Raw genomic sequence first — 12,384 nt, forward strand, 5'->3', positions numbered from 1 at the left:
ATTGTGTTATATTTGAACTTTTCGTCACTATTCACATTAACTAAGCTGTTTGGTTTTACATGCTTCTCATGTTTGTGATGTTCATCATTTAATTTAATTATAGTGTATGATTAATTTTTAATTTATGCTCACCATTACTGACTCACAGACCTCCCACCCTCACTGGCTCTAGCGATTACTCAGTGGTGGGTTTTTGCTACTCACTTCCTTGTGCATCTGCTCTTTACCCTTCCTCATGCTCATAACAGTGCATTGATTATAAGGGAGAATGACAGTCACTCCTGCCAGTGAGGCAGGAGAACCAGCCGAAGCTTCCAGTATGCCCTCTTCACAACATATTAGGACAGTGCCCAGGGCAGCTGTCCCTTCTGCCCACTCCCTGTCCCGGGCCCTGCATAAAACGTACCTTTATCAAACACACCAACTCCTTTAATGTGCAAGAGTGGAGACTCCACTGGGTCATCGATAGATGCATTTTCATTGTTCACACAAGTTGCCCTGAAAAAGGTAATTTAAACCTTAAAAATAACTTTGGTATTATCTCATATCACACATAAAAGAAACTGTAAAGAAAACCTGTTACTTCAAACCAATATAAATAATTTCTATAATATTTATTACATGATGTCTGCCAGTAAGCATGATACTTAGGGTAACCCTCAAGGTTTTTTAACTTGGTAAGACAACCTTTTAAATGTTGGACACCAGGCCCTGGGACTCCCGCTGCTGCACCCAGCAACAAGTTGCATTATTGGTGAGACTGCATCAGATCTCACTCCTGTATTCACATTACTAACAGCACTATTGTGCGGCTTCTCCAACCACTTGCCGCCCATTCGTATATTCTGCAATTGGATCCTAGGGCCCTCACATTTTAGCTATTCATTTTTGCCCAGTTAAACAGGTCCACCTCCACAATTGTCCTCCCTGGTCGCCGTGGGAGACTTTCCCGTGACCTGCTGCGACATCCGAGCTGGTTGGTGTTCTCTTCATGGAATTCTCCTGATGAAGCGACTCAGACGTGAAACTAGTTGAGACTTCGCTCAGCGTGACCTCCACTCTCACCGTGATCCTCCCCCTGGGGACTACTTTAGCTCGGTGACTTGTATGGCTGGTCTCGCTACATGTGCGCCGATGTATGTGAATCCGAGCCTATTCTATTCTTAGTCAGGGCAGTAAGGCTGAAAACAATCAGATTTACAATGACCCTAAACATGTCCTAGACATAGTGTATTTTTGCTATTATACTGTATGTAGCTGCTCTATGTATACTCGGTCTAATTACATCTCTCACAAAGCACACACAAAATCTGCTTGGAATTATATTTCTTAAAGCGGGGGTTCACCCAAAAAAAATGTTTTAACATTACATTCAGCCGAGTTGTCATAATGACAATCGGCTGTTTTTTTTAATTTTATCCCCGTACATACCGTATTTTCACCGCCTCTTCCGGGTATGTCTTCTGCGGGACTGGGCATTCCTAATTGATTGACAGGCTTCCGACCGTCGCATACAGCGCGTCACAAGTTGCCAAAAGAAGCCGAACGTCGGTGCGGCTCTATACGGCGTCTGCGCACCGATGTTCGGCTTCTTTCGGCAACTGGTGACGCGCAGTATGCGGCGGTCGGAAGCCTGTCAATCAATTAGGAACGCCCAGTCCCACAGAAGACATACCCGGAAGCGGCGGTGAAAATACGGTATGTACGGGGATAAAAAAAAAAAACAGCTGAATGCAATGTTAAAAATTAATTTTTTGGTTGAACCTCCGCTTTAAAAGTGAAGTTTGGGAATGTTTTGTTTTTTTAAGAATCATACTCACCTAGGTGGATGCTGCATCGGTCCCCCGCCGGCTCTAAGACTGAAAACCGAGCGATCAAACACCTCTGATCACTTGGTTCTCAGGGCTCCCTGAGCAGATAGCTGGTAACTGTCTGTCAGTCACTGCGGTCTGCCCCCCCCCCCCCCCCCCATGTTCACTGGGGCACAGGGCTGTGGAGAGGGTGGGAGAGGCTGGCTCTCAGCAGCTCTCTGAGAGGCTGAGCCAGGTGCCAGTCCAGGATTGTGGGTGTATCCCGACCAAATTGACACAATCTTTCCCAAATCTGGACCGGCTCTGTGCTGTCAGCCAACAGTGGGCTTCAGCCCGCTGTCTGCTGAAAATGCTTCACAGGGGTACAGAATGAACTGTAATCCTGTGATCCACAGAAATACAGCCACACAAGCTTTGGTTTTACTTCTCCTTTAAACTAAAATCTGAGCAAAACATCATCTAAACATAATTTGTGCACTAATAATGTATCTGTTTAACACCTTAATTACCCATAGAAATCTGGACAAGATTTTCAACTTGCGATACAAAAACTATGAAAATGATATAGCATAAGTGTATGTAATGCTATTATACAATAATACCCATGGAGAGCAAGAATACAGCCATAGGTAGCAATTATAAAGGTAGGAATTTTTATACTGTTTTTGATTTACCTACATGGAGAAGAAAAAGAGATTACATTTTCTACCCTCTACCAGGGCACAGAAACGCATAAGATAACCCAGCATGGAAATTATTTGGTGCATATTGGGTAATCTCTTTGTTGCCTGTGTCCCAGGAGGATACTTGTTTGAGGGTCTGAACATTCACTGCTGAATATTTAAGCATTGTGCACACCAGTATTTTTTTTTCCGTTTAATACAGCAGGGCTGAACGGAAAAAAAAACTGACAGCCCAGGAGAAGCCTCTGTACTAACTACCTGATGTTAGTACATCAATCTCCTCTGCTGTTCTATTGTTTTCTGACAGGTGCACATCCCCCCACTAGAACACTTTGGTCAGTGCTCTCAGCCACAGGCTGAGAGCGCTATTTGGGAGACAATCCGCAGACGATCAGCAGACCTTTTTCGGTCATGCCCCTTCAACATAACCTGGCCGAACGGCAAGCTTCTGTCGGACCAACTTCAATACACACGGGCCAAATGTCAGCCGGTTTCTATTAAACCAGCCGATGCTGCCCAACTTTCGCCCTGTGTGTACTAGGCTTTAGGTTACTCAATGTATGCTCATTGTTAGCTTCATAATCAATTTTTAAAGCTGTTTAGCTATTTATTTTTTACAGCTTTAGTCACATCACTATCCAATAATTAAGTATGTCCCATGATGTGCAGGCAGATGGATCCCTTAGGTTCTGGCCTAAGCTGCTGTGAAAAATTAGCTGTGGAAAATAGGGGACTGTCCCCTTCTCCCTCGAGAAAATATATTTAACCACTTAAGGACCACCTCCTGCAGATATACGTCGGCTGAATGGCACGGCTGGGCACAAGCACGTACCTGTACGTCCTCTTTAAGTGCCCAGCCGTGGGTCGTGGGCACGCGCCCGCGACCTAGTCCGAAGCTCCGTGACCGCGGGACCCGATCGCCGCTGGAGTCCCATGATCGGTCCCCGGAGCTGAAAAACGGGGAGAGCTGTGTGTAAACACAGCTTCCCCGTTCTTCACTGTGGCGCTGTCATTGATCGTGTGTTCCCTAATATAGGGAAACACGATCAATGACGTCACACGTCCAGCCCCACCCCCCTACAGTTAGAAACACAGATGAGGTTACACTTAACCCCTTCAACGCCCCCTAGTGGTTAACTCCCAAACTGCAATTGTAATTTTCACTGTGAAAATGACAATGGAAAATTGTCCGATGTGTCAGCCATAATGTCGCAGTCACAAAAAAATTGCTGATCAACGCCATTAGTAGTAAAAAAAAAAAAAAAAATGCAATAAAACTATCCCCTATTTTGTAAACGCTATACATTTTGTGCAAACCAATCGATACACGCTTATTGCAATTTTTTTTTTACCAAAAATAGGTAGAAGAATACCTATCGGCCTAAACTGAGGAAAAAAATAAAATTTTTATATATTTTTGGGGGATATTTATTATAGTAAAAAATATTATTTTTTTAAAAAAATTGTCACTCTATTTTTGTTTATAGCGCAAAAAATAAAAACTGCAGATGTGATCAAATACCACCAAAAGAAAGCTCTATTTGTGGGAAAAAAAGGACGCCAATTTTGTTTGGGAGCCACGTCGCACGACCGCGCAATTGTCAGTTAAAGCGACGCAGTGCCGAATCGCAAAAACTAGCCAGGTCCTTTACCTGCCTAAAGGTCCGGGTCTTAAGTGCTTAATTGCTTTCACTGCATGTAACACAATCTCTGAATGGGGGAGAGGATCCTGGGACTGATCAGACTGCCCCCCATTCCAAGAGGAGGGAGAAGGAGAAAAGTCCCCTGCACAACTTTTTCACAGCACCTCAGCCCAGAGCCCTACACTATTAGCCATTGCAGTGCCAGAAATTCAAAGACAGGAAGAGGACAGGGGATCCCTGCAGTGGAAATTTCTACAGGATCCAAATGCCTGCACAATGTAGGACATACTTAATTACAAGTAAGTATTATGACTACAGCTATAAAAAAAAAAACTTCATCAATTTACTGGCTTACATAGAAAATCGACCCCAGTGCTATTCCTAATATGGCATCTGATCCAAAATATGGACTCAAAGGATACAAATTATTTTGTATATTTTGATATTCAAAAGAAATATAATATGCAAACTACAAATGTTTTTGTCAACCAAATATGTGGAATACAGGGATTAGTGATTAGAATAATTCTTACCACGTGACACTTCTTTTCTGATCAATATCCTATAAAAAATAAAATATTTTAATTATTTTCATGAGAAATAAACACTTTCCAGTATTTATCAATATTTTTTAATTTGATTATTTGGATTTTGGAGTATACAGAAACATCTAATTTTACAGAACTATCTTTTGTCTGATACCAAAAATGTATATATCATGTAAAGAACTGGAATGATCAGTGAGACACAGCTGTCCCTTTTTATTCCAAAAACGATTTCACAAATCATTCACACTAGCCAGAGCTGATCCAGCTAACTGGCATTACAAATAAAATTTTAGAACACATCAATTCCCAAAGAAACTGATATTTTAGGTTTTGGTAAAGATGTCATATAGTTCTTGAATTCTAAATAAAAGTTATTGATTGTTACACATTTTGGGAAAAAATTGACTGTTACACCAATTGCTAAACTAGCCTTTTCTTCTAACCACAGTGGTATGAGGATGATACATTTTGTAATTGAAAGCTGTTGAAAGTAGTTGAAATGTACAGTATGGCAGGACCTTATGGTTTCACCTGCTTTCTTCAATCTCCTGATATAATAACAGTGAACAAGTTGGTTTATTTGCCTGTAGCTGAAGCTATTTGCTGATTCAGCAATCAAAAGTACCAGTAATACCAGCCCTAGTTGGGATTTCTTCTTCATTACTTTTCCTTTTCTGTTTGTTTTTCTTTTCTTCTTTTACTTGCAAAGATTGAGTACTTTTCTACAGTTGGGGACTCCACCTTTCCTCATTAAATATATGTTCCCAAACTCACCTCTGAGATAATGTTGCAGCTTGGACATGAGTTTGCTCTTGCATCTCTTCTTTGTTTTTGTAAGTCTATCCTTACAATGTTGATTGAAGTTTTAACACTGTAAATGTATGCATAATTTCTGTAGGTAATATTTTTGTGAATTATTCTATTCGTGTATCTTTTTTATGTAGAATTAAAATTGATGTCCCTTCTCCTCCTGAGGAAGTGGATAGGAGCTGCAAAACTTGTGGAGAATTTAAGAGACAACACAAGATCCCCCTCTTTTACTGTTAACATCTTATTATTGGATTTATGGTCTACTCTATGTGTAGTTCTTTGGATTATGGTTTAATTTACACACTTACTTGTATTTGTAGGAAGTTCCTCCTGCCTCGATGGTGGGGCACATTCTTTTCAATCACATATACGTTGGTTGTGTTTTACAATGAAAATTATCTATGTAATAATGTTTTGTCATTTTTAAATATAATTTATAGTTTGTGAAGACTACGGGGTAATATTTTTGTGAATTATTCTATTTGTGTATCTTTTTTATGTAGAATTCAAATTGATGTCCCTTCTCCTCCTGAGGAAGCGGATAGGAGCTGCAAAACTTGTGGAGAATTTAAGAGCCAACACAAGATCCCCCTCTTTTACTGTTAACATCTTATTATTGGATTTATGGTCTACTCTATGTGTAGTTCTTTGGATTATGGTTTAATTTACACACTTACTTGTATTTGTAGGAAGTTCCTCCTGCCTCGATGGTGGGGCACATTCTTTTCAATTACATATACGTTGGTTGTGTTTTACAATGAAAATTATCTATGTAATAATGTTTTGTAATTTTTAAAAATAATTTATAGTTTGTGAAGACTATGGGGTACCGAATAAGTTGTCATGTTTCCAAATTTCTTTATACTTAACCTGGTTTCTGGTCAGGCACATTACTACATGACCATATAATGCCTTGTACACACGGTCGGACTTTTGACCGTGCAAAAGTCCGCCGTGAGTCCGTCAGAAGTCCGACGGAAAGAAAGAGAACAGGTTCTCTATCTAAGGTACGTCGGACTTCCAACAAAAAAAGTCAGATGGAGGCTACACATGGCCGGACTTTCCGAGAAAAAAAACCTGTCTGACTTGTTTTCTCTGAAAGTCCGGTTGTGTGTACGAGGCATAAGAGTGGTCACAGGGACGTGTCCTAGTCACCTGGGCCTAGCAATGCCACTGCTTATGGAAGATGTTCCCATTATACAGGAGCAGTGCTTAATGGTAAGGTCTAGTAAGTTGAAACTATAACGTTTGCCTTTTTTGATAAAACGACGACCCTGAAAATAAGATAATGGTCATTATACATAAAAAAAAGTTACATTTAGAACTTATTCAAATTATGTAGCTTAAAAAGTTTAAGAAAAATCGATATGAAGAAAACAAAAATAATGGCTAACCTGTCTTGTCACTTACCTCCACAAACAACTCCTTTGTTTTCCCTTCCAACTTCCTAATATGATGAATGGCTTTGTTAACACAAGGCAATGGTGTGTTCACCAGTTCACAGCTACGTCTTCTTGCTGAGTCTACAGAATCCATACTTTTAATCAGATCTATAAATAGACCAGTCATAGTTTAATATATTTTATAAAGGAACTTACAATTTTACAGTCAATGAAGAAATCTGTAGTTTGGTTGGTGTGTGGTTAAACTACTTTGGCAGGGAATTAAAAGCTGCTAATATGGCAGTGTCTGTTTAGCTATAAGGAATCTCTGTTGACTAAGGTTCGTACGTAAACCTATAGAGAAAATTTTGTTTTGAGTTTATGTTAATCAACCACAAGTTTCTTATATTTTATGATACCCCTTTTTATATATTTTTTGGGGATATTTATTATAGCAATTTTTGTTTATAGCGCAAAAAATGAAAACCGCAGAGGTAATCAAATACCACCAAAAGAAAGCTCTATTTGTGGGAAAAAAGGGATGTCAATTTTGTTTGGGAGCCATGTCGCATGACTGCGCATTTCTCAGTTAAAGCGACACAGTGCCGAATCGCAAAAAGTGGCCTGGTTCTTTAGCTGCAAAATGGTCAGGGGCTTAAGTGGTTAAAGTCTGCAAAAGACTTGACACTGAGGTGGAGGTTCACCTTATAGCAGGACAGCAACCCTAAATTTACAGCCAGAGCTACAATGGAATGGTTTAGATTAGGGATGTCCCGATACCGATACTAGTATCGGTATCGGCACCGATACCAAGCATTTCCCCGAGTACTTGTACTCGGGGGAAATTCTCCGATGCCTCAGCCGATACCTGGGCAGGCAGGGGAGTTGCAAGTCTTCTCCCCCCGTGCTGTCTTTCTCCCGTGCTCTGTGCTGTCTTTCCCCTGTGCTGTGCTGTCTTTCCCCCCGTGTTCTGTGCTGTGCTCTTTCCCCCGTGTTCCGTGCTGTGCTCTTTCCCAAGTGTTCCGTGCTGTGCTCTTTCCCCCGTGTTCCGTGCTGTGCTCTTTCCCCCGTGTTCTGTGCTGTGCTCTTTCCCCCGTGTTCTGTGCTGTGCTCTTTCCCCCCGTGTTCTGTGCTGTGCTCTTTCCCCCGTGTTCCGTGCTGTGCTTTTTCCCCCGTGTTCCGTGCTGTGCTCTTTCACCGTGTTCCGTGCTGTGCTCTTTCCCCCGTGTTCCGTGCTGTGCTCTTTCCCCCGTGTTCCGTGCTGTGCTCTTTCCCCCCGTGTTCAGTGCTGTCCTCTCTCCCCCCTCAATCTGTCAGGATGGAGAGCGGAGGTAGGAGCCACTAAACCCGGTTCCTACCTTTTCAGAATGAACAGAGTCAGTGATCACTGACTCTGTCCATTCACATAACTGAGCATCGTAACCTGTGTTTACGATGCTTCAGTTTATGAATGGAGAGGAGCTTCTGGCCATTCATTTCAGCTGAGGCTGCAGAGAAAGGGACAGGGGAATCTGTGTCCTTAGTCCCCTTCTCTGTCTTAAAGGGGAGATGTCAGAGGTCTGTTAAGACCCCTGATATCTCTCCAAAGACCCCCAACAGGGCTGATTAAAAAAAAAAAATTGCAATAAATATATATTTTTTAAAAATAAATAAAAATAAAATGTAAATAAATAATAATAAAAAAAAAACAACACACAATCCAACCCCCCCCCTAAAAAAAAGAATAAAAAAATCACTGTAAAAAAAAAAAAAAAAAATAAGAAAAAAGTATCGGTACTTGTACTTGGTCTCAAAAAAGTGGTATCGGGACAACCCTAGTTTAGATCATGTGTGCTCAACCTGTGGCCCTCCAGCTGTTATGAAACTACAACTACCATCATGCCTCCTCTGCTTTTGGGAGTCATGCTTGTAACTGAGCAGCTTGGAATTCCTCATGGGGATTGTAGTTCTGCAACAGCTGGAGGGCCACAGGTTGAGCACCCATGGTTTAGATCAAAGCATATTCATGTGTTAGAATGGCCCAGTCAAAGTCTAAATCCAATTGAGAATCGGTCTTGAAAATTGCTGTTTACAGACGTTCTCCATCCAATCTTACAGAGCTTGAGCTATTTTGCAAAGAAGAATTGTCAAAAATGTCACTCTCTAGATGTGCAAAGCTAGTGAAGACATACCCAAAAATACTTGCAGCTGTAATTGCACAAATAAAGGTGATTCTAAAAGTATTAACTCAGGGGGGCTGAATACAAATGCACGCCACACTTTTTACATACTTATTTGTAAAAAAAAATTAAAATCATTTATCATTCACTTCACGTCGGTCTATCACATAAAATCCCAATAAAATATATTCATGTTTTTGGTTGTAACATGACAAAATGTGGAAAATTTAAAGGGGTATGGGGCACTGTAAGCTGTTTTGTTTTCTTTTGTCCCCTATGCTGCATCAAAGTCAAAGTCAATAAGTCCAAAATGAATACATCTGTATATCGCTGTTTCTTTTTTTCCATAATGTTTTTATTAAAAAAAAATTTAAGTATGTAACAAAAAGAAAAAAAAAAGTAGTCATAGAAAAAAAACAAAGAAAAACAGCACTCCCTACAATTTAAATAAACCCATCCAATTGGGCTCTATAATATACAAAGCTTCATATCTCTGTTTCTATGTAGCTTAATGCATCAAATCTGTATGCGTTAAATATTAAATTGATCCATAATCAACTTTTAAGCATTCATCAAAATACATTTCAGTTATATAAACAGTGCTCACCATATTTTATATTGCTTGGAGGAAACTGTATATCTGCCATTCTGTTTATTGGATTATTCTGTTTAAACAGAAGGTATTGTAACAATTAATTATTTTGATAACAGCCCAAAAATCTTTAAGAGTAACTCCACTTTTGTTGAGAAAAAAACATTCCCCTCTGGGTGATCTATGTACATTACAAGGAATTTAACATTGTTGCAGATTCCTACCATTTGTTATTCTGAAGAAATCCTTGTGTGTTTGTCTCTGCCCTGTTCTGAGTGAGTCTAATGGGAGTAGTTTCATAATTATCAACCAGCTGCTGCACCTGCAAAGCTCTAACGAGAAAACTGCAGGGTCTGCATCTCTTTAGATGTGATTTCCTATTGGGAGCATCTTACCAAAAATTCTATTTGGTATTTCTATTTTGACTTGTATCTTAGTGAAGATTTCTGCGAAAATCAGTAAGCCAATCACACAAGCAGGAAAATACATATCTGGGGGCGTTCTGTACACATTCTGTTCAGGCAAATCTTCCCCTAGATTAGTGAATGTGGTGAAAATTCTGAATTTCTGATATAAACAATATGTATTTTATTGCACTTGTCAAATATATATATGTTATCAAAACATTTTAATGGTATATTTAATGGCTGCCAGACATAAATGGCCAGATGAGAGCAGCGCTGATGCGGGGGGACATACCCAAACGCCCCTGCATCTGCCACCTGTGCACGCTCTCTGGGATCACTTGCACAGTAGTAAACAAGATATTATTTCCTGGCATCATAGTTTACTACTGTGATCTCTGTGATTGGTAACAGAGTTCACATGGTACAAGGCTATTCACAGCAGCCATGTACCATGTGATAGCTGTGACAAATCACAGCTCTTGCAGTATTTCTCAATAGCTTCAGGAATGCAGCCAGAGTGAGTGAGAAATAATTGTTTTTACAGCCATCGCAAATGTAAAACAACGGTGTAAAAAGTGTAAAAAAAATCCTGATGTCAAGGATTCCAGTGTCCCTGATCACCACCACACTCACAATATCGCTTGAAGCCGAGGGTTACCCAATGACGTGGACGGGTGACCCCGCCCCTTGATGTCACGGAGCAGGGTGATCAGTCCACATCATTGGGTAACCGGCTTGAAGCTTGATTTTTTTTTCTTTTGGTATGGGGTTCCCCTTAAAATCCATACCAGACCTGAAGGGCCTGATATGGAATTTGGGGGGGAGGGGGGGCACGCTTTCTTTTTTGGTTCGGAACCCCTGCCATTTTTTTCAATGACTTTGATCTGTATTGCTGGGACCGACAATTCATTAATAGCCGCGAATAGTTTTAAATTACTTTTTTTCCTTTAGAAATTAAACACGGGAAACATGCGCTATATACAGGCATACTATAAACACCCCCCAGGTATGAAATTTAAAGGAATTTCACTTTTTTTGTTTCACTTTAAGCATTATTAAAATCACTGCCCCCGAAAAAACGACCGCTTTTAAAACTTTTTTTTGCATTGATACATGTCCCCTGGGGCAGAACCCAGGCCCCAAACACTTTTTATTACAATGACTTGCATATTAACCTTTAAAATTAGCACTTTAACTGTGTTCGCATGTTCGAACAAATTTTTTGTCTGTTCGCATTTTCTGGTACAAACCGAACAGGGGGGTGTTGGCCTCATCCCTAATAATAAGTCCAGACACTGAAAGAGTCTCACACATGTGGTATCATCATACTCAGGAGGAGTAGTAAAATGTGTTTTGGGGTGTAATTTTAAGTTTGCTCCTGCTGTGTGTGGGGAAAAAACGTATTAAATTGCCAACCTTGTGTAAAAAAAAAAATATTTTAATTTTCTTTCCAAATTTTCCAAAAACGTTTGGCAAAAAAAATCTTCAAAAGACTCACCATGCCTCTTAAGAAATACCTTGGGGTGTTTACTCTCCATAATGTGGCAATTTTGAGGATATTTCTACTGTGATAGATATTTAGGAAATTAGATGTGTAATTTAGGCCCCTAGTAAAGGTGCTCCTTAGATTTTAGTCCCCTCTGTATGGCTAGACTGTGAAAAAGTCTCACACATGTGGTATCACCACACATTTTCAAAAGACTGCCCTTTAGCCCGCATTCACACCTAGGCGTTTTTACGCCTGTAGCGATACGCCGCTGCCGCCAGAGGGCTGAAAACAGATGTCCCTCTATGGAGATGGTTCACATCTCCACGCCGGACGCCTGTCGCCTGCTGCGTGAAAAAAGGTCCCGGACCTTTTTTTCAGGCGTCTTCGAGCGTTCGGCTAGGAGATGGGAATCATCTCCATAGAGGGGGTCATCTTGGGGCACATCTAGGCGGACAATACCGGCGTTTTGTCGCCGCAAATCGCGGTACAAAACGCCGCTATTTTTACCACGATTTGCGGCGACAAAACGCCACGATTTCGTCCGCCTAGATGTGAATGGAGCCTTAGAGAATACCTTGGAGCACTTGCTTTCCAAAATCAGGTCATTTTGTGGGAGTTTCCATTGTTCTGGTGCTAAAGGGCCTCCAAAAATGTAATAGGTAAACAGGAAATTGGATGGGTAATTTATGACCCTTGAACACCCGAAGGTGCTCTTGGATTGTGGGCCCCTATGCATCTAGGTTGTGAAAAAGTCCCACACATGTGGTATCCGCATACTCAAAAGGCATAAAAAAATGTGTTTTGAGGTGTAATTGTAAGTATGCCTATGCTGCGTGTTAGAAATAACTTGTTAAAATAAC

At 40.6% G+C, this 12,384-nt stretch overlaps 1 protein-coding gene across 1 annotated transcript in view; it reads right to left on the reverse strand.

Moving 5' to 3' along the window:
- CCDC178 (coiled-coil domain containing 178) overlaps positions 1-12,384 on the reverse strand; it is a 384,864-nt gene that overhangs the window by 359,803 nt on the left and 12,677 nt on the right. The window contains exons 2-5 of the mRNA XM_040354128.1: positions 9,644-9,701; positions 6,906-7,045; positions 4,671-4,699; positions 407-498 (exon numbers count right to left, since the gene is read on the reverse strand). Of these exons, the coding sequence (XP_040210062.1) occupies positions 407-498; positions 4,671-4,699; positions 6,906-7,045; positions 9,644-9,683 (301 nt within the window). The 5' untranslated portion in view covers positions 9,684-9,701. The remainder of the gene's footprint in view (positions 1-406; positions 499-4,670; positions 4,700-6,905; positions 7,046-9,643; positions 9,702-12,384) is intronic.

This window comes from Rana temporaria, chromosome 5 (genome assembly GCF_905171775.1).
Source record: "Rana temporaria chromosome 5, aRanTem1.1, whole genome shotgun sequence".
Taxonomy (NCBI): Eukaryota; Metazoa; Chordata; class Amphibia; order Anura; family Ranidae; genus Rana; species Rana temporaria.